Source organism: Amia ocellicauda, chromosome 17 (assembly GCF_036373705.1).
Source record: "Amia ocellicauda isolate fAmiCal2 chromosome 17, fAmiCal2.hap1, whole genome shotgun sequence".
Taxonomy (NCBI): Eukaryota; Metazoa; Chordata; class Actinopteri; order Amiiformes; family Amiidae; genus Amia; species Amia ocellicauda.
The window spans coordinates 13,313,316-13,336,359 of NC_089866.1; the positions used below are offsets into that span (position 1 = coordinate 13,313,316).

At 37.2% G+C, this 23,044-nt stretch overlaps 1 protein-coding gene across 1 annotated transcript; it reads right to left on the bottom strand.

Moving 5' to 3' along the window:
* Nucleotides 1–2,048: 2,048 nt before the first annotated feature.
* flii (FLII actin remodeling protein) lies at nucleotides 2,049–22,815 on the bottom strand. The gene is made up of 30 exons (XM_066688804.1): nucleotides 22,685–22,815; nucleotides 21,396–21,506; nucleotides 21,236–21,307; nucleotides 20,526–20,606; nucleotides 19,882–19,967; nucleotides 19,439–19,600; nucleotides 18,848–18,951; nucleotides 16,830–17,005; nucleotides 16,284–16,441; nucleotides 16,100–16,184; nucleotides 15,801–15,948; nucleotides 15,350–15,483; nucleotides 14,643–14,855; nucleotides 14,309–14,488; nucleotides 13,309–13,391; nucleotides 12,955–13,029; nucleotides 12,414–12,497; nucleotides 11,900–12,071; nucleotides 11,068–11,172; nucleotides 10,445–10,636; nucleotides 9,783–9,971; nucleotides 9,146–9,285; nucleotides 8,513–8,726; nucleotides 7,378–7,532; nucleotides 6,563–6,623; nucleotides 5,419–5,547; nucleotides 5,121–5,227; nucleotides 4,571–4,676; nucleotides 4,302–4,367; nucleotides 2,049–4,219 (listed from the first exon to the last, which is right to left on the bottom strand). Exons 1-30 carry the CDS (start codon nucleotides 22,745–22,747, stop codon nucleotides 4,085–4,087), a joined length of 3,786 nt encoding a protein of 1,261 aa, XP_066544901.1. The 5' UTR covers nucleotides 22,748–22,815; the 3' UTR covers nucleotides 2,049–4,084.
* Between the last annotated feature and the right edge of the window lie 229 nt (nucleotides 22,816–23,044).

Sequence of the window (23,044 nt, forward strand, 5' to 3'; positions counted from 1 at the left end):
CTTATATTGGTACAATGAAAGTCAACATCAAATCTGATAATACTCTCTTGATTTAAAACATTGCTAAATCTGTATGATTTCATATCAAAGCTAAAATATGTGCATACGATATTGTAGTCTAAATATAAGTTTCATTACCACTGGTGTGCAGATGTATGTTTTTTACACCACCCACAACTACCAATTTCATAACTTCATAAATAGCTGTTCAATTAATATTCAGCTGTGTTCCAAATACACTAACTTTAGACAACTAAAGTTGTATTGATTTGTATTGAATCCTGTTCATTAAGAGCTGAATGGCTGTTTTATTTGCTTCACTGTGAAAGATTGCTTTTTTTTTTTTGCTTGTAACGTGTCAAATAAAGTGTTGATTGGTGACAAGATTATGGATAAGTTTATAAAGAAACCTCATGATAGTGAGATGTCTTTTGGAGATTGATTTTGTTCATGTAGTCAAAACAATACATGCATATTGTTGTTTCAATGAAAACTAGAATCAATTTATAAAATATTTGGAATTCCAATTTGTCCCATTCCCAATGTTACTTTGACAGTGCGCTTATTTGTGTTAATTGGTGCTTGATAAATGGGTAAAGTATATCTATAGCTGATCAGATTGCTTGTGCTTCAGTTGATGGTTTTACAGGCTATGCAGTGACTTAGTTGCAAGTGTTTTCTTATGATCTTCTCTGCATCCTGGAGGCTGTTGTGTGTTGTTCTGGCACGTTGTTGCACAGTTGTTCAGTGCTAATGTAGCTACAGTGTTCTTCATTTCCCATTGACTGCTGCAGCCTACAAAATTACGTATATAGTATTTAATTATGTATAGCAGATAATTTATTTTAGAATAATCTATAGCAGCAATGTGTTTTGTTTAGTATATGTTACATTTAATTTTATTTGCTTGTATATTTTTAGTAAAGGGGAAGCGGTAGTTTGTTTCATATATAAGCCTTGGGGGGTTTTCCTGTCAGGTTTTAGAGGGAGAGAGCCAAGGTAGCGAAGTAGTGGAAAGCTGGGCTGTAGCAAGAGATGGAGATTGTAGACAAATACACTATTCTCCATTTTCAATCATTTGTATTTGAATCAAATTGTTGATTTTAAAATATAATATGTACATCACAACATTATAATTGTAGCACAACATTAACACAACATAAGATTAAAGACACAATGTGAGATTCCTAACATAGTCCCAACAAGGAGAGCAGGAGAAAAATATTGCATCTGTCCCAAGTCTAAATTGGTCACTTTCTTTGACTCCTGTCTCCTCCCTGCATCACTTCTTTATTTTCCTAGTCTCATCAATTCTCCCTCATTAGCTAAAATAAAGAAACATTCAAAGTTGAGCTAATGTGTGTACTGCTGGAAAAATATCTACCTTGCACACATAACATGTAATCAGTGCTAATCATACTTGTACAAGTTTAACTACAACACACGTGGCCATAGCATGACACAGAAGGTAGAGACTTCTGCAATTCAACATTTACTTCCAGCTGGAGTGGTGTTGGGTTGGTAATGTTAGACCACAATGTTTTTCTGCCGAGTATGTTGTGAGGTACAAATGAGATCATATTTTCAAATACAACCCATTCATTGAAATGCAAATAATTGAAAACGCAGAATATCAAATACTTGTGGAAATACATTCAATTAGTAATTGTGAACAGGATACAATTTGATAATCTTGACTGATAACCACAGATGTACAGCAGTGACATGTTTGTGCATTTTAGACCTTTTTCATAATTTTGTTTAAACAGACCCTTATAAAAGATATTTCAGTTGCACAGTCATTAATATTTCTGTGAATCTTTGTCCAAAATACACATTGCAATTGTCCATTGTAAGGTAGGCCGATGAGTAATGCTCCAGCAATCTCTGGAAATAGCGATGATACTGATGTAAGTGATGTTTAGTTCACACAAGGAAGGAATAAAAGCATTTTATGTATCCCAAATTAATGGCAGTAGTGAAAAGATTATAGCCCTATGAGGTAAATGGCAAAGCTTGCTTTATTATTTTGAAATAAAGACAACAAATTATGTGTTGTGCAATTTTATTTTAGTACAAAATTCATAAATATAGGACCAACCAAATATAGTGATATAGTCTCCAGACAGTATAAGAGGCAAGTGCAAAATAAGCTCAGGTCAGCTCGGCAACAGGAAAGCAAAAACATTTCAGCTTGATTAGTGGTGTTCAGATATGAAGTCACACAGACAAATAATGAATTGAGGAAACTAATTCTGAAGGACACTAAACAAATTATTGAAACACAGTAACAGAAATATGTAGATTTACTACAACAAGGTAATCAACCAGAGTAAAACTGCATATACTGCCGTTATTGTCTGCGTGCCTGTGTATTCAGTTAAACGTAATATGAAGTAGAAGTAAAATAACAGTAAAAACAAATAATATTTAAAGTTGGCACCTATCCTGACTAACCCTTTTAAATACCCCATTGATCTCTCCCCCTCCATCTCTATGGATGAATATTACATAAACATACACTTCTATAATAGACACTTTCAAAACTGTGACTGGGGGTTAGCAGAGCACTAGTGACCTTTTACTGTGTCTTTGAAACGATGCTTTATAGATTTACATGTTGACAAAACATCATCCCTTATTAGTGAAATCCAAAACCTCTTAGTCCATGAAAATTGAAAAATAGTTTTGCACCTACAGCAAGCCAACTGCACTATGGGTTGAGACTCCAGCAAATTAAACTACATAAACCATACCTGATCAAATCTAACAATAAAAGTACTTTGAATCCATGTTACACATTCATTAATAAAAAATAAACTTCCACTCTTATTTAATAATTGCGTTGCTTTCTTTGTGGTGCTCAGCCTGATATTACCTGTTAACAGTTCATTATTCTGAGCTGTTCCATGGCAACCACTTGGAAACCAATTACAATAGATTGAATCTCAAATAGAAAAGTATCAGTTACTGTAATTCCCGGTACTCATCTCTTAATAAAAATCCTAGCTACTACCCCAGCTTTTTAGTTATGCATTTTACATAAAAGACAAACATCCTATAGGTGACAATGTATCCAGCAAGACGGGATTGGCACAGTTTAAAAGCATCGTGCCAAACGATTAACCGTGGAACTGCTTTTAAGTTGAGGGTCTAAAACTGGATAAGAGCCTGTTACAATTATAAAGCACTCCTCGGAAAAACAATTTCCTCTTTGTAAAGAAAAAGCAGTTCTACTATACGTGGCACTGATGCAGTGTTTTCAGAGGAGTTCGAGTCTCAGATATATATTGTGCAACCAATAAGAGAGATTGTGCTTATTTATGTATGTTTCCTGCTAGACTCTGTTAAGCTTTTTGATGTAGCAATATACATTTTGGTTTTGTTTTGCAGGAAAGGAAAAGTAAACTACTGATTTTTAATATAATTAACATATGCTGACCAATAGATATAGTTATTAAAGCCATATGATTTGTAGAGAATTACACCGTCTTAAAGGTATGACTTTATATTCAAAGTAAACTGTTAGGAGACTACAATACTGAAAACCAAACCTGAAAGATTGTAAATTTACATTACCATGGGTTATACTTAGCTTACCTATTTCAAATATTAACAGTATAGAATTTTAAGTGAGAAAAACAATTTAATTTATAAACCAAAACCACATATGAACTTTAATTTACTTTTTGTATCATATCCCAACAGTGATGCATTCAAAATGTAGTATATATCCAGCTCTACATAGACTTATTTTAATCTGAAGATTCTGTAAACAAAGAGTTTGGATATGGACATTTGAAAAATATATGCATTTCCTTCTTAAAGATACAATTCCTATATGTAACGAATGGTATTCTTTACTCCTCAATATTCTCAATAGACATCTTTTTTAATATATTTGATCTAGGCAGCAAAATATGTAGAAGCTCTTTTGCTAATGTTTAACGCTGTATTGCAGAACATTCATGTGAGCCCCAGCCTATCTAGGATTGTGTCTAATTGCATGTGTTGCGGTCTGAGTGTTAACTGGGTTAATTTATAGCACAAGGGCCCTGCAGTCGGCCAAAATCCCGGGCAGCTCTTAGACCAGGGGCTGCTTGAACGTGCTCCAGGCGTGGAAGCAGCGGGTGAAGTTGTGGGGCTCGTTGCCCTTCCGGACCAGCCGCAGTTTCCGGGGATGTTCCGCGTCCTTCGACCTCATGTGTTGAATGTAAACCTACAGAATGCACAGATCAGTCACTTTAGTTCTGCAATCTGCGTCATTAAGTGTGTGGTCCAATATTCTGACAGTTTCTTACCTGACATGCTTTCAGACTCAGCTTAATCTCCACCTGACTTGTCTGAGTGCCCACCCACATGTAAACCTGAAATCAGAGCAAGAAACACAGCAAAAGGTAAACTACTGCTGCAGTTACATTCAAATCGATTTCGTACAATATCTGGTTCATTAATTGCTAATTATTCCAGGCATGCACTGTCACAAAATGAAACAATAACAAAAATAAACAAGTTTAAGGTGGATGTGTTGAGTGTGATAAATTGTAACTAAAGCCCTTCAAATGATCACCTCTTTCCCATTGTCCAAAAGCATGATGTCATCATCAGCCAGGTCATCTTGGCAGAAATCTGAGCACTTCTCCGACACAGAAAAATACCCCTTCTCATTGGAGCACCTGGAACAAGAGCGGCGGTCATTAAAAGCCACGCAAGAGCAAACGATCTCACCGCTGAAACACCCACAGAGTCCCCTGTCCTGGAAGTAAATACAGTTTACTTTTATGCATTAATCAGTTCTGGTGGTTTTACCCAGCAATGCCTTCAAAATGCGTATATATATTATTTTTTAAAGATTTGAGACTGCAACAACGCTTCTAATAGATAGAGAGAAACCTACTACTAGGAAAATGCAATTCATGTAAATGAAGCTGAAGTTATTTGAAATGTTAAATTCATCCAGCACTTTACTTCAGAGGGATCACATTAAACCCATTAAACTACCAAACCTAACAGAATAGGGATCATGTGCAAATCTCACCAGGATAGATTAATCATGGATTGGTTTTAATGTTTCGTCTGTAAGAGCACACACAACTGTTCTACATTGACGATAAACGCACCTAAAAAGTCTTGCATATTTCATGTAGTCGGCATCCTCGTCGTACGCTTTCTGGGAACCAATGCCAACCCAGAAAAAGTTCTCGGGCTCCTCGCCTTCATTGATCACCTAGAGATGCAGTAAAAGATATAAAAGCCCCTGCTGTCTCAGTTACAGAGAATTACAACAGCCTAGATTGGTTTATTTAATGAAAAGGATACATACAATCAAACAAAAAACTCAAGGCATTTAACAGTACAGTGGCATATTTATTTTGCCTTTAAATTGGTTAACCAAACCTTACTGAGATATACATATACCTGTTTGCTGTAAGTGTCATCAAACAAGGTGTTCATGATGTCTTCTGCTAGCTTCGCTTCATCCGGGTCTGCGGCTCGCCCCACCCATGTGTACACGATGCCCTGGTTGTCTGTACTCTCAAAGGGCACCTGAAACAGGCAAAAGTTTAGTTTGCATGACATTTTTATTAACAAAACACATTACTTGCTAATGTTGGCAACAGTTGGGTGACATTCACCACCTACTTAACCAACCATTGACAAAACAGTAATTTCTAGTTAATTTGAGCAGATGCATATTTATGTGCCAAGAGACTTATGAATGTTGACTGGTTTAAAGAAGGAAATGCATAATAAGAGAAATAAAGTTTGATAATGAAAGTGTCTTGATGGGATTAAATGTTGTTTATTAAAGATATGGGAGGAATTTAGGACTCTTAGCCAACAGGTCAGTGTTAATAACTGTGAGGCAGCCTGTTTGCGATCTAACAGCTCTGTATCTAAGCAACGGGGAGTACCAGATTGGAACAGACAGAAACAGTCATTATCACCAGCCCTGACTCAAAGACAGGCCTGTCCTGAGACTGAACCAGCCTCTATTGTTCCCGCCTCCTCCCTACAGCCGCCAACATCACCGGCCAGCCAAGTCCAGGTTCTGCACAAGGACTGCGGGGCCGAGGAGACCCTGGCTCTCAACGAGAGAAGCCAAGGAAATCAGAAACAGCTGGGCTCATTTTTGAGGTTTACTACGGAAATGACTCGACTAAATAACTCATTTTCATGAAGCTATTCCGAGGAAAAACTATACGTCTTGTTTACAATGTAAAGACTATTAGGAAGTCTCCTTCTTTCACAATCCAGACAAAAATCTGAAAGATAATCTTCCCGTAATGTATGCTATCTTCAGAAATCACCCCCTTTAAAGATTTAAATATTAATTGCAGTGTACTAGAAGATGCTGATGAGATAACTGAAAAACACATTTCTGTAATTGTAACTGGCTGTGGTTCTGTGAATAACAACTGTGTACAAACAAATGGGAACTACTGATTATTTTTCTGCTATCGTTTATAAATAAATTATTCTGGAATGTGTGTTATAAATATTTATGAAAAAGAGAAATCTAAAATCAAAGTTTGGATGTTTTAATAGTTGTTTAACTTACCTTTAAGATGAAGCAGAATTCAGAGTTGAGGTTGCTGGAATCTGTTTGAATCTGGATTGTCCTAGAAGTGGATAAAAGGGCCTTTAACCAAAACAGAACTTGGCTAGATACGATCAAAATCTAAAAGCATGGATTTTATCAAACTACTAGTTTTTGTTGCTCTGTAAAGTGAAGCATTGATTCTAAAATATCAGGAGTCTTGGTTTTAACCTGTAACATAAAAGATTTTCAACCCACTTATTCAGAAAGTATTTCAATTTTCATTGGAAGAAGGAAAAGTTTAAGCCTTAGAAAAGCTTGCAAGTGTTTGCCTCAGATAATCAGACAGATCAGTGATGTAGTGCGTGTTTCTCAAACATTTAACACAAACGCCACATTTTATGGGAAAGCCTCAACACTGCGATTTTATCTCCAGCTCTCAGACTAGAGCATCACTTTTCATCATCTATATCGGTAATTTGAAACTCTTGACAAAGGTTAAAGCATCATCAAGGGACCATGAAGCTAAAACTCTTCTGAATGTATAACTTTATCTCCATCCAAAAACAACACTGATTCAAGTAGAGGGTTTTTAAAACTGCCTAATATCTTGCAGATGACCACAGGATCCCAAAACAAAGCAGCAATGATTTTTTCAAAATGTGTCCAGAAAAATGACTTCTCCTTATAACTCAAACCTTTGTCAATTCAGTTGTTTTCAATTATTACATGAAAAAAAGTGGTTATATTTTTATTTCATAAAATAGTTACATTCTGCTACATCCTGCTTTCACTATATTGCAAACATAAAAGAGAAATCAGGTATATCAGTGTACCTGGTGCACAGAGCACTTCCGTTAGTCCTGATGTGGTACAGGCTGGGCTGCACGTTGTCATCCTTCAGTTTCCTCTTCCCTTTGTGGATGATGAACTTTCTTTTGAAGTGTGACAAAAACTTCAGGTTTTCTTGCTGCTGAGTCATTCGCACAACCTGGAGACGTACGACAAAAACAGGAGCAGCATGCTGGGTCAAATCTGCATTTACTTTCTTAAATGAAAACTTTGATGCACCAGCTAATAGTGAAACATGCACTTCATATCAGTTATTTTTAGGAGAGGAGAAAGAAGCATATGATTAAAAATTAAGCTGCCACTGAGCACCCGTTTAGGTTTTTCAATTAATAGGTGGGTCAACGTATTATTTTGTATTCATCTGGGCCTGACTTTGACAGGAGCATACATTTTAGACGGTAGATTAACTGCCCATGCTGTAATAAATACGTCCCATGCACAAGAAGGAAAGACATCTCAAAACCTGTCAGTGACTTAATTCCATCTTAAATGTGAAAATCAACCAACAAATATGAAATACTGTAGGTAAGAGTCTCACATAATTAGACTTGAGTCTTGCTATTAACCTCCCATTCTAATCCCCATCACAGAACTAATGTAGATTGAGTCAAAATATATATAAAAATAATAGACCACTGCAATGGAAAAAAAATCTGATCAGGCATCCCATTTATCAAGACAAAAGAATGAGTGAAACAGAAAAGACCTCTGCGAGTCAGCTGTGTACATGGTCTTCCAGTATTACGAAATCTATGCGTTTCTCAATCATGACATATTGCAGTTAATACAGTGCAAGCCAACAGGGATGGTAATGTCACATATCTCACATTGTTTCAGTACAACTAGAACACAGCTGCATGAGAGGAGATCTGGTGTTATTTTACACAACAACCCCATCTGCTGAGCAACTGGTGTACTGCAGTATAATGGAAATCCATCTGGGCTGCTCAATATGTAGCCCTTCAGTTGGCTTCTTCATAATCTAGCTGAACAGAGTATTGATCACAAATCAAGTCAACTGAAAATCTCTAGAAAAGGAAAGCAAGAACAGATGGAGTGCATCCATGGATTACTGGTGTGACACAAAATGTAAAATCTATAAGGTAAGGTCTCTCTTACCTCCAGCTTGCCAGGGAAGAGACTCTCAAATTTCTTCTGCAGGCTGAAGGTGAAGGTGAGCCAGCCCATGTTGGAGGCCTCACGACCCTGCCAGAAGTACACCACGCACTGGAAGTCCTCCTCCGGCTGCTTGTCCTCATCGTCTGCCTCCTCATCAGCCTTGTCCTTGCTCTTCTTCTCCTGGTCTTCCTCATACTCCACAGGCACCCAGTATCTGGAGAGCAGGGCAGGGAGAGATCTGAGCCGAGTGCAGACACTACACACTCTATATCGGGATTCACATGATCATATCACAGCATGAATGAGTCCAGCCCAGCAGTGTGCACAATCTGGCAAAATATTGGACCCTGCACTTCAAAATGGAAACGACACCATTCAAAAAGTGCGTATTCATAATAATACAAATTTAAACATGTCTGCCTAATAAAGTTGAAAATGCAGTGAGATTTTCACTTTTCCATATCTACACACAGCAAGAGAAGCACCAAAATTACATTTGAAAACGTTGTGTTTCTCTGACACTCAGCAAAACTGCGCTGTGCTGCATTATAAAGATAATAATAACATTTTAACTACATTAAATGAAAAATTACTATTATGATGAGGTTTGATTTGATAAACAGCTGTGTTTACCGGCAAAGGAAGACATAACAGTCCTGAGTGTGGAAATGCCCAAATTCTTCTTCAGGCAAACGTGCAAATTTCTTCCCTTCAAGAACAAATCCTTCCATCCCATCCAGATCCTCATTCCACTCCTCCATCATCTGCTCTGCCTGTGAATAAAATGAAAAAAAGCTCGGCACACTATCTGATCAAAAGAAAAAAGCAAATTATATATAATGCCCCAGTTATGAAAGTGTAAAATTGCTTCATTGTAGAAGTAGGCTAATAGGCCAGGCTTTCATATATTTATTTTAAATTATTACTTTTTATAATTTGCTTTCAAAAGATGCAAACAAATCACATGTATGGTGAACTACACACTGGATTGAAAACAAGATACTTCTGATAGCAGTCTAAGATTTGATATACTGTGAACTCTCACTAAATAAACACAAAGCACTTCAACAAAACTGTGGAAATACGATTTAAACCAAACCATCAACATTATACTTCATTAATGCATTGTTTATGTAACAGTTGACAGTTCAATCACTACAATTAACAGCAGCTATATAAAGTGAGAAATAAATTAATAAAAACACACATGATGGTTTATATATATATAAGTTTGGGTTCAGAATTGGAGAGCGTGCTCCTGAACTCTGACCTCTGTGAGAGCCATGGCGGGCTGCCGGGGCAGGAAGAGGGCGGTGAGGTCAGCCTTCATCTGGTCCTTCTGCTCCGCGTCCTTCTTCACCTTCCCTGACAGGCCCTCTTTCTTCAGCACCGTCTCCGCATTCCTAGTGTAGTCAACCTTCAGCACGTCATCCCAGTTCTTAAACTTAGATTTAAACACCTGCAGTGAAAGAGATGGAATAACTGTAAAGACCAATGGCACAGAATGCTGCTCTCCTGAAAGGGGGTTGAAAATCAGTGTCATCCCCAGAAAAAAATGGTTTATCATTCATATTATTTAACCCCGTTTTTGGAGTAATTAGAGTGTACTGTTGTAGTCTAATGGATTTTTAGATGTCGTTTGAAACAATGCGATTCATTTAGTGTATTAAATTTTGTTCATGAAACAAAGTTTAGATTGAATCCAGGGAAAGAAGGCAATACCAGGATAAATTAGATACAAGTGAGAAGATATGGAAACAAGGCACTGTGCCAACCCCCAATGAGAGAGATGAGCTGAAGGCAATGTAACTCGAGAGACTGGGCATAACACCGGGGGAATGGTTTCAGGATGGGCGCAGTAGGTAACAAGTCCATGGCATTTATTTGAACCTATTTAAAACCCTGCCGTATTGACACGTTCCCAACTCTTACCTGGCACTCGGTTCCTTCCAGGTTGCGAATGACCATGGCGTGTTTGGGCCGGTGTAACATGCTGCACACCTCCTGTCCCAGTTTGAGGGCCGCTGCTCTCACCAGCCGGGGGGACTTGCGCCCTATCCAAATAAACACGTCCGACCAGCAGTCCAGGATATACACTGCCTTGGTGTCCAGCAGACTCTGAAGCTGCAGTGAGAAGAGACAGGCCTGCACTTCAGACAGGGCCTTGCTGCACAATTCTCAGTTCACAAGACGAACCTCACAATCCCTTTAGCTCCGTGGCACACAGCTTCAGTCCTGGAGGACTACAACCTAATGGAGCCCTCTTATTTGATTTGATTGTTTTCTTTGAATAATCAGCACCTGAACTAGATTCTGCTGTTAAATTGGTCAGATAGGCAATAATATGCTACATTCAAATACAAATAATGATCAACTTTCATCAAACATTCTGTCATTTTACCGTGCTTGCTCTGCTCTGAAAAGGCTGCTTATTTATAGGAAGGCTATAGTCATGCCAGCGTGCTAAAACTGTGGGAGTAAATATATCAACAAGAGCATAGTTGTAATGTCTCAGTCAGTTTAAAAGGGCTCTACTTGTTAAATTCCAACATTACCAGTCTCAGCTCTGGGACTACATCAAGCTTTACTTTCTCCTTGTGCTCCACGGACAGTTTATAGTTTATCTGAGGAAGCTCCAGGTATCCAAGGCCAAGGCCAACCTACAAAGACAGAAAAAGGTTGATGAGGCATGATCTATGGAGAGCTCTACGCAAATTAAAGTAGAACACATGTTTGCAAAATGCATATGACTCTACCTTTTTTTTAAATAATGCCAATAAATTAATGTTATGCGTGCCTGACAGTTTATTAATTAATTTACCAGTACCGCAAAAAACACATCCCTCTTATGTTATACTAAGGAAACAGAATACATAACTGCTGGCCATCATCCTACTGCTCCTAGCACCAGGCTAACCTATGTGCTTCACAACTCGCAGCACATGAGCATAGGCACACGGGCTATATTCCCCGTCAGAGTTAATATCCATTAACTTCAAAATGTGGACTCGGCAACTTCCCAGGATGTCTAATCTGCAGTGTAGAGTGGCCAGCCTGGAAAGCAGGGAGCTTAATGTTTACCCATGCAAATGTATCCTGACAGAATAACAGTGACAAGTTGACATGTACAAGAGGTAAGAAGCTAAATCTATCCAGAAAGCCACTTTGCTTAGTATATTCACTATCTATATTAAAAATGATTTAAAATACATTCACACTTCAGCTAAACAGTATACACAATAAAGGTTTAAATTACTGATAAGCAATTTGTGACCCAGGTTAGCAGTTTAATTAGTCTCCAAATCCACATTAATGGCAGGTACTGGCAGGTGGTTTAATTTGCAGAGGTAGCCAAGTAAAACCTGCATTGGCCAGCATCTGTGTTACCTTATAAAGTTTAGGTCGGACTGGAGTAAAGTCATCTGGAACGTTCTTCTTGATTTCCTCTGGCTGGCCTCCCAGCAGCTCCCAAAATTCTGGCGTTTCCTGATTCTGAACCAGCAATGTGATCTCTGCTTTGCCCTTTCTCTCATTCTTATTGATCTTCTCAGCAAATAACCTAACAAAAGGAAAATACACATATTGAGGCTAACAATGTGGCAAAATCTTCTTGCAGAAAAGTATCTGTCACTTTAGTTGTATAAGTTTAAGGGTCTTATAAACTATGTTAAATCAAAGACAGCTCTGATGTGTTTTTTTTTTTTATAAATATTTACACACAATCGTATGGAAGTCAATAAATATTAAAATGTGTGTCAGTTTTTACATTTGTTTTGTGTGTAACTTGATTAAGACCAGACTAACAGACTTCACTTTCTACCTCAAGTCAGACTAGAATAAAAATAAGAATAAAAAAACATAACTACATTGCAGTTAAACTACAGTAACAGGACTCGCATACCTGGCTTTAGTGGTACCACTCAAGGTTGCCTGAGCTCCTCTCCATATAAATAGCTCCAGACCATTATCGAGCAGAAACACAAAGCTGGAAAACACACATTACATTAGCACAATTTAGCTGTAATCAGCAAAGTAACTGATTTACAGCTGATCGCTACAGAAAAACAAAAGATAAATGGTTCCAGATGCAATAGCAGTGAAAAAAGTGCAAGATCACTCAGAAAACTACATTAATGGATCTTTAGGACCACAGACAGGACCAAGGATCTCAAACTGTATAAGATTCAAAAACAAAATAGTTATCAATCTATTTTGGGGGCCTTAGTGAAACAGCACTGCAAAACCAGGATTCAACATTAAGATATTCAATTAAAATAAGTACATTTAAAAATGGCAAATAGTACAGATGACACTATTTAATGCAGACTAAGAGAAAACGAATGGCTTTACTATTATCCACATATCTGACCAAAAACTGGCAAATTGTGCAATACGCAGCATAAGTAACTTTCAGGAACGCAGGGCTCAATTGTAATGCTCACCGCGGGTCCAGAGAAGCAGCTTTTAGCGAGACCGACTCCAGACGGATGTTCTTCTTGCCATACACACGGTACAGCCTGTTTTCAGAAGAGGAATGTCAGTTTGGATCAGCTAGTTTAACTTGAATAGGATTTAAAGCCTACAGCAATTTATCCAGAAGAATAAAAGTGATCAAGACATAAGTTTAATTACTTTTATACAATTGTTTTCAGAAAAGTCGAATATAAACCTTTTTCCTCCCACAGCAAATTAACATACAAAATTGTATTAAAGCTTTTAATATTTTTAACACTCTCGTCTCCCACCCCCCCCTTTCTTGATACCCCGAAAAGCAAGAATGCCATTTTTGTTTTTACCTGGTGACATATTGGGAATCCTCCACAGTGTAGAAACCACTGACGGTTCCTCCTTCAATGTAAGATATTTCATTGTCAAATACCTGTCAATAATTAAAAACAAACATGTATATATTAGACTGTGTATTTTTAGGTTGAGCAATAAATATACACCACAGTATTGGATTTTTATTTTACTCCTCTCTGTGGTAATGTGTAAATAAACTGGACTTTTGTGGAAGTCTTCAGAGATTCCCACATTTCACAAAACATTTTGCAATAGAAGCTGGGAAATCAAATACAATATAAATACTAATTGAAGTAAATTAAAACAAAGTACAAAATACAGTGCAATATTCTGCTAAGGGGTAGTTTAAGTAGAAGCAGAAATTGAGTAATCTATACATCAGTGTTATTTGCAGTAGGGTCAAGTGAAATATATACATTTTAACTATCTTTATATTTAGATAATATACATAATGTATTTAAATAAATTGTGATGTGATGCCATTCTGTTTGACCTGTCACTCCAATCTTTAAAATATCCAATTTATTTTGAAAAGCAAGAACTATTGTCAAGATTGTTTCCCCCATTCAATTTAGTTACTTAAGCAAAACAGAAGTGTGAATTTAGCTGCTAAAATACATCAGCTGTTTCTGCTTCTATGAAACATGAATTTCATCATAAAGTACAATGCAATAAAGAATGAGAAAATTGTTTGGTTTTGGGATCAACAATTATGCAAAACCTAAATTATATATGTTATATATATATAAATGGTAATATTTTACATTAATTCACACACACACACACACACACACACACACACACACACATATATATATATATATATGTATATTTTAGATGCATCATAGTACCTTTCAGTACTAGTGTGAAGAAAGGCCACTTCAAATGTTTTAATAAAGCATGTAAAGATCCCATGTATTAATATTTAGTATCTATTTAACAAATACAGATTTATATGAAATAGAATAAAAAAGCCTTTGCTCCAGTACTTACTGCACTGAATTCTTCACTCTCGTCCCCCATCTCCTCTCGGATGGTCCGGCATTCAGCACCCAGGTAGTTGCGGAGGTTGACTGAGTGGATGGCAGAACCTGCTTTCTTATCCAGCGTGGCTTCTTGTCCTATCCAGTAAAAGATATGCCAGTTCAAGGAGCCGTTTTCATCCAGGAAAGTCTGTAAAATAAAATCATAGACATTTGTTAATACAGACATTAAGAACAGAAGAAAAAGCTAATACTAGGGTTGAACTAGGTTGTGAACATTAGAGGTGATGAATTAAATTGACAATGAAGGTATACAGGTTATGTAGAAGTGTAGGGTTCCTTGCCTTTAGTACAATATAGCAATCCGCCTCATAGAACTTCCCATGGAAAGTCTCATCCACCATCACAGGGATAAAGTTCTCTATCTGCCACACAGTGACCCCAGGGATCTGCCCCACATCCTCCAAGAAGAACTCAGAGTAATCCAGCTGTGGCTTCTCCAGGCTCTTGTCCCAGCGCCGTGTCTTCAGGTCCGTGTATTTCATATCACCATTCTCCTGAAGGGAAAAACAAAAGACGGATCCATAAACTAGTTCTAGATGAGCAAGAAAGTCTTTACACGAAAGGAGAAACCTGACAGTGCAAAACGTTACCCTCTACTTTCCAGTAATTCCCAGTAAACCGTGAGCTCAGAAGATCCATGAATGTTGTCTAAATACAAGTTTTACAAATATATAAGAAATCAATACACTTGAATTCCATTTAAAGGCTAATCAGAATGTATACAACAGTGCTGTTGCTTTAAACCAACACTGATCATTGTAAGTTACTTTGGAATTGTAGACTGTTAGTAAATGCAGTGCAAACATGGCAATATCTTTTTCAAATCTTCACCATGACCACATCATGACAACCCATCTGACCATGCCCCACAACCCACTGGAGGGTTCGGACACACAGGCTGAAAACAATTTCAGTGATTTGTTCTCTGTCCCCTAACATGTAGCCTAATTCTACAGAATTTACACCGTACAACACAAACACATCTTACCTCAATGGATTTGTTCTTTTCCTGGGCCACATCAGTCATGCCCTTCAAGACCTGCTTGGCCTGGTCATCCTGTGCCGAGTCCTTTCTCCTCCGCAGGCGCATCTTCCTGGCAAGAGGGTCTCTGGCACTACTTCCTGTGAATGAGAAGAAACATCTTTAAAGATCCATGTACTAGCTAGCAGCTACTCTCACAAGTAACTGAATATTAATGTTCTGAATATTCGAAATTCGAAACTTGTGCCCATGCCTACTACTGACAAGAGAGAATTAATATACAAAAAATAACATGAACAAAAAATAACTTGCTCAAACACAACTTCAAATCAAAATGGATGCACTGTGTAATGTGTGTGTTTTTAACTTTGACTAGTATTTCTGTCACTTTAGAAACATTCTTGGAAAAAACAATTACCTATATTTAACAAAGGGTTTTACACCAATTTGCCATTACCTCCTCCTGCGGCTGCTACAGTAGCAGGAGAGGCACCAGCCAAACGCAGCTGGTTCTGAAGAGAGAAATCAATGTTGTACCACTCAGCCGTTCGATCCACTGGCTTTGGGGGCATCACTAGGTTTGGATTCTCTCGAACATCAAGGACCTAAAAGACAAGATAGAGGCGTCCATTATTAAAAGGTCAAGATACCAGGTAAGTAGTAAGCACCGATTACATGCAAGAACTCTGCCCAAATATCCAATCAAATATGCAACTGTTAATCCTTTTGGGTTCTGAAAAATTATATTCCTCCTACCTCAAGATCGGTGAGGAAATGGATGGCCTCTGGTAAAGTCACAAGACGATTCTTATTAAGGACGAGCTTCTTCAGTTTCCCACACCTGAAAGAGAAAAACAAAGTGTTGCACCTATGATGCACTGACGTCTCCCCAGCAGAGATTCATTTTAGACAAAATGTTTGCAGGAAGCCAGGTTCTTACCTACACAGCCCTTCAGGGATAAGCTCTAAATTATTGTTTGCTGCCATGAACTCTACCAGGCTGGCTAACTTCCCAACTCCTGATGGGATACCATCAAAATCAAGCTTGTTTGAGTTCAGGTACAGTTTCTTCAGCTTGGTTAACTTGCAAATAGCAGACTGTGTTAGAAAAGAAAAAAATGATCACATGATAAAAGTACAATTCACTAGAATGATTCACTAACAAATCCAGTCTTGCACAGGAAGCACATTGAGTGTACAGTGGAATTAATATATATCTAGATAGTAGCTTTAATCAGATGTCAAAGAGCAGCAATTTTCTGCATTTAACTGAGCTCTGCCTAGAAAGGGAATACATGCACAGACTAATTAAACCTTTAAAACAGTCTGTATTACAGATCAGCAAAACTATATGCTTTATCATATTGGTATGTTGATAAAATAGACATAACAAATAGGAGTGGTAATTTGACAGTTGAGGGGAAATCATACTAAATGGAATGATGCTATGGCATCTGGAAATATAGCTCCACAAAGGGACTCTTACAGGTAGTGATGTCAACTGGTTCCTGGACAGGTTCAGGGTTTCCATCTGTGTCCACTGGTCAATACACAGAGAGAGCTCGGATATTTGGTTGCTACTCAGATTGAGGCGCTTCAGGTTGGACAGAGTGTAAAGGCACTCGGGCACTCGGGACAAGTCATTGCAGGACAGGTCAATGTCTGCAAAATCAGAGCCACAAAGCAGCGTTGTCATTAATTAAACACTTTCTTTAAAAAATGGTAACAACTCTGTAAAACGAAATACTATTATTACCAGAGTTGGGAGTAACGTGTAATGTAACACGCTACTGTAATAATATTACTTGTCTTAATAATGAGTACATTTAATTCGAGTAATACTGTTAGTTACTTTCCATATAAAATAAACGAGAGGTTTCTTGCTTTAAACTCAACAAGACTTATTTACTCATGTGCGCCATATTTAAATCACAAAAACAGTTTGCACAGCATGTAATGTCTATGTCATGGCACCACTTGGACTGTTTGTAAATTAAAAGAAAAGTTATTGAGAAAAGAACCCCATGCCGTGCTTGTGTACGTGCTGCTGTCGTTATTATGAAACCCAGGCTGTATTCAAAACCACATACCCATATTACACGTACTACATACCAACATTTAAACATTACTGATTAGTATGCGGTTTCGAATACAGCCCCAATCCTTCTCCGTGCAAGCTATGCCCACAAAGGATTCAAAACGCTTGCACTTGCCTTCAATAATTTTTTATGCAGCCAATCACTTTTCAGGAAATTCTTGTCAATCATTGTTTTAACACAGCCAATCACTTGCAGAAGACACTTATCAGTCTTTTGATGCTGCCATTCGCCTTCTTCATTTATAAAAGTAAGGTGGGGATTCAAAAACTTTTTTCGTTCAAGGTTCATGTAGTTTAATACAGACAACAGTGACCATAAGCCTTTGCCAAGATTTCTGCTTTTTCATGTCCTGATATAGGTTAGAGCTGTCACTTAATTTCTGCGCTGATATATATTGAAAGGTATTCTCAATTAAAGTAAATGATTAAGTGCTGTTAGTTTTTTGAATGCTTATAATGAAGCTAGTAAATTGAAAGATTTATTTGATTTTACAGTGTTGTCGAGTGCACAGCAAACTACTGGCATTTTACGTTTTAAATGAACTAATATGTAACACTAATATTACTTTTTTCTCAAGAAACGAATAACGACTAATATATTACGTTTTGTCAGTAACGACCCCAACACTGATTATTACATAATATATTTTATTGTCTGGATCGACTCTTAAATAAGCATGCTAAAAGGCTGTGCTAAATACAGCTAAAATGTGTTTTCCTATCATTAATACATAGGTATTAACTTTGGCATAAATTAAATGACAATATTGATGCACCACCATTAGCAAGTACAATTTGTGTATATATATTTGATGGCTGGTATGTAATTCGTAGAAGGAAGAATCCTTGTTAAAAACATACGTTTGGTGGATAAAATTTTCATTTGATCTGGGCCCCAAGTGTGGTGGTAAATATTTTATAGAATTGCACACCAGAATAAGTTGATGGTGTGCTTATAGTAGAAACTCAAAATCAAAATATTTCCCAAAATAAATATTTAAAAATGGTCCAGCTGGAATTAGATACTTGTGCAGCTGTGCCAAGAACATGAATGTGAGAAGTGGCACAAAACTGCTCATTCCATAAATAACAAGTGATACCAGTGGAATTTTCAAAAAGCCAAGAAAATACATAAATCAATTAAACTGGCATTGTTTTCACATGACATATATGTCATCAAACAAGCTACAAGGTATTTAAAACAATATATACACAAGTTCATTTTCCAGAAAACAGAAAACCCAACATTTTTTTAAATGGTTTAGATTCCCAACCACGTTTAATATGAATGCAAGTACTCAATTCAGATTTAAAACCAGAAAAAAAAAAGAATGAAAAAAAATAATATTGCAGTTCTGTTACCTAACCCGCACTAATAAACAGGGGCCAATTAGTGGCGTGTGTACCTGCTAGATTAGAGAGACCCTCGAGGCTGGTTGGCATATTGCTCTGAGTCCGCTGTGTATTTCTTAAATGGAGAGTCTGGAGAGCAACCATGGCAGGCAGCTGTCTGCATTGAAAAATACACACGCAAAGAACAGAACGAAAAATTAATCTAGAATGCATCCGATTTGTTACAATCTAGATCAGTCATTAGCTCAATTATGTTTAGGGGACTAAAGTTAATCACCTGCACTGAAACAAAATATTATAATCTTTATGAAATTGAGCAGATACATTTATCAAAGGTGACTTACATGTTTTGTTACCCAGATAATGATATAAAATGTATTACAGAATATATGAATCTTTCTTCAAGTTATTATTACTAGATATCATGGGCAAGGTACTATAAAAGCATGACATTTTAGTCTGACTAAATATACATTATCAAACAGACTTACAAATACAAAAGCGAGAGAGACAAAAAAAAAGTCAGACATTTCGGTCTTGCTACGTAGTAAGGGTTTTGGAAAAACACATCCTGAACAGCAACACAGAAATTAGGAAGACAATCTCCCTTTTCTTACATTAAAATAACCACATCTGCCTCTTACCTAAGCTGTGCATGCATCAGAGGATTGTTGTTGAGAATTAAGGTCTGCAAGTGAACCAGTCGTCTCATCTGAGGGGGCAGGCTGTCCAGCTTATTGTCGCTCACATCCAGGTACAGCAGGTCCGTGAGATTAATGAACAGCTGATTCGGAATGTTGTCAATGCTGAAAGATCAAGAAAGTGGTTTGAATAAAAATGTGTCAAAAGTGAGGTGTCAATCAGATCTGCCAGCTGCCAGTGATACAAAGGAAGTAGTAAATTACACAATAGATTATCTTATTGTGATAAAAATGTTGCATTCAAGTCACAAGTTATAAAGATGAAGAATAACACCTGAATCCCAGTAAGGATAATGTTCTCTCAATATCTGTGAGTTGTAGTAGTTTATTTAAAGATTTCCTTCATAACCGAGTGGCTATGCACTGACTCAGTCACATGGTCTCACCTGTTGTGACTGAGGTTCAACACCAACATGTTCTTGGAGTTCTCTAGGTCCCGAGGGATCTCATTCAGCTGGTTGTAGCTCAGATCCTAAAATTAAATAAATAAAAAAAACATTAAATAACAATAATAGGACAGGTTTACTTCATGTCACACCAAACTTCTCACTCATATTCACATTAATTAATTTAACACACACACACACACACACACACACGTGCGCACACGCACACGGATAAAAACACAACAGATAACTGTACTAATTTCAGAGCAAGAACAATATGGTAGAATAATGTTCCCATTTCTGATTTTGCCAGTTGCCTTCTATAGCATTCCAGAAAGGGTTTAAATGTACTATTCAAAAGCACTGACATGATGCTAAATGTACATTAGTAAAATATTTTCTAAAGGTGTGATTCAGTACATGACTGCAGAACATACGATGGGAGCTGGGACTAAAAAGCTCTGGAATTCTGTATGAACATTGGAGACAATTAATTTCAGTGAAGTAATCAATAGGTAAATAAAAACAGGGCATTTTTTGTATTACATTTTTGATGTTTTGTACATCTTCAGATTAAGAGTTTATGTGGAGGTCTTTCTTCAAACCCCACCAAGTCTAGGACACAAAGACAACTGTTTACATACCAGCACTGAGAGATCATCTAGCTGAAAAATATCATCTGGAACGCCTGAGTTTTTCAAATTGTTAGCTCGGGCCACAATTGCCTAAAGTGTGAAGAAAAAAATAAAATAAAATTGCTTTGGTTTAATGTACATCAACACATACAGAAAGGCATCTTGATTGTCCTTTTAAGCAGCAAAATGCACATGTACTAATTCAAGGTGGTACTTCTATAATTCCCTATACTTCCTAGATCAAGTAAACCATATATAAACATGAAGCTTGTTAATATAAGAAAAAAATATAAAGAAACAAAGCAAATTAAGAAACGTAATATATACAGTTAAGCTAAACTGCACTTTGATTATATTCAGAAAACAATCTGTATAATGTATATTTTCATATTGTGCTGCAGATAGTTTAAGTCCAGGAGCAAGTACATTTTCTGTCTTTATATGTAATTGTTCCACATTGCAGAAATGTCAGTTCTTATCTGGTAACAATTACAGCAAAAAAATATATATATATGTCACATTTTGGCAATAGAAAAGGTCTCTTTTATAAAACAGCCGAGAACGTAGTTTCAAGTATTACCTGGAGATTCCACAAGAACCACAGCCCAGTTTACACAGTTCCTCCCCAACCAATCTTGCACTCTCATATTTCAAACTTCATTATAGATAAATGACTGAGTCATACAAAAAATTGACCTTGCAGCTGTAGTTCTACTTACCCTGAGACATGGAAGACTAGAAAGCTCTCCATGCAGCGTTGTTAAGCTGTTGTGGCTCACTGATAAATGTTCCTATATCAAACGAGAAGATAAAATAAGTTATGCCCTGAAAACAGAAATAGCCTGAACATATTCAGATAATTTAATAGCAGGGTATTACCAGTTTCTGGAGGGAGGCCAGTTCCTCTGGAAGATAGCAGAGCCCAGTCCTGTTGAGTTTCAGCCATCGTAGACTAGTCATAGACTTGACATGCTCAGGAAAGTAGCCTCCCTGCAAAAAGACCATCCGAGTCAATGTAGTATCACACCAGCTCACTGGGAGTATCCCATTAAATCATGTATACATCACACAGGTCAAAGGAGGTTCCTCATCCACTGTACTGATGAACTCACACCTCATTTGGAAAGATCAATGAAGGAAAGAAACTACTCCCATATGAAAGCCATAGCCGATATCTGACAAGTCATCAGTATGTGCATGAACATTTATGCATTTCAGCATTTCAGCAGACCACTCGGGAGGACTTAAAGCATGACCAAAAATGTTCTCTTCCCTAGTTTAGATATTTACTTGTTCATTTTAAAGGTTTCTTGATCAATATTAAAATCAGTAAATATGATGATTTCTACATTTTAGATAATTTCCACAATGCATCTGCAGTCTGTGTTGTGCAAAAGTGAAATCATTTCTGAAAGCCAGAACATGATTTTAATATCAGACATCACAGATGACCAGGTTCAAGGCAGAAACTGTTCAAAAATACATTTGTTTTGCTTAAGATGATGCGTAATATAGGGTCCATACACTCATGTGTGAACATATTCATTAATCTGTGGGGTGTGTACTTTTTAAAATCACAACATTCCTATAACAGTGAAAACAATGAGATTGCACAGGACATACAGGCCGAGTTACATATTTAAATACACTACACTTTGAATCTCGTATCACACAGTACTACAGCCTACTATCATCAGCATAATACTAGTAAACAAATCTCATATTGTCGTATACACATATACTTAAAGATAAATATTAACTATCTGTAGCTACCGGTAAACAATACTAGGTGCTAACTAAGGTACAATCATTATAAAAAAGTATTTTTATTGTGAAGCAATTACCAAAACAAGTTACATTTAAAATTATAAACTGCAGTGCTAACGCAGGATACAAAGCAATGTAAACAGTAACACAGTAGTGCCTAATAATAATAATCGTAATTTTCTATAATGGTATTAAATACCCAAATGTGTATACATTATAAAAAATGACCCGATAGCCTAAAGTAAAGTAATGTAAAAGAAGGAAGAGCAGGGGCCTACAATGAGTCAAACGAGTTCCCTGCTGTCAACAAACCAGCTAACGCCCAGTGCGGTCTGCTTAACAACAGAAAGAAAACACTCGGGTATTACAATAAGCTTAAAATAAAATGGTTTTCTCCTTACCTTGAAATCGTTTCCACTGAGGTCGACCCCCCGAATGAAGGGGAGCACTCCGGTGGCAGCCATTGCGATCTCCGAGTGCGAGTCTGGCTCGTCTCTATTCTGGGTGTGTTGCTCTAACGCACACGAACAGCTGCTCCGAGTCCCAGCGCCGCCCCCCGCCCACGGAGAATGGTACGTCCCACCGCCTGCCACACTGCCTCCAGAGCCCGGGGAGGACTTTACCACTTAACCCTTTCTAGGATCCACAACAAACCAAGAAAACGCGATTCATTTAAACAGTCTTTAACGAAAATACATTATTTTAAATAGGTGTTATAATAATCACATTACTTAACGCGGGCGATAAGTGATTTAAACTGT

Bases quoted from the DNA above. Each gene is read 5' to 3' on its own strand.
- flii (XM_066688804.1), bottom strand. From the start codon at position 22,747: ATGGCTGCCACCGGAGTGCTCCCCTTCATTCGGGGGGTCGACCTCAGT. The intron at 20,607-21,235 runs GTAAGTAGAACT...TTCACACTTTAG, and splicing joins CTAGTCTTCCATGTCTCAGG to GCAATTGTGGCCCGAGCTAA. The intron at 4,368-4,570 runs GTGATCATTTGA...CTCTGATTTCAG, and splicing joins TTTTGGACAATGGGAAAGAG to GTTTACATGTGGGTGGGCAC.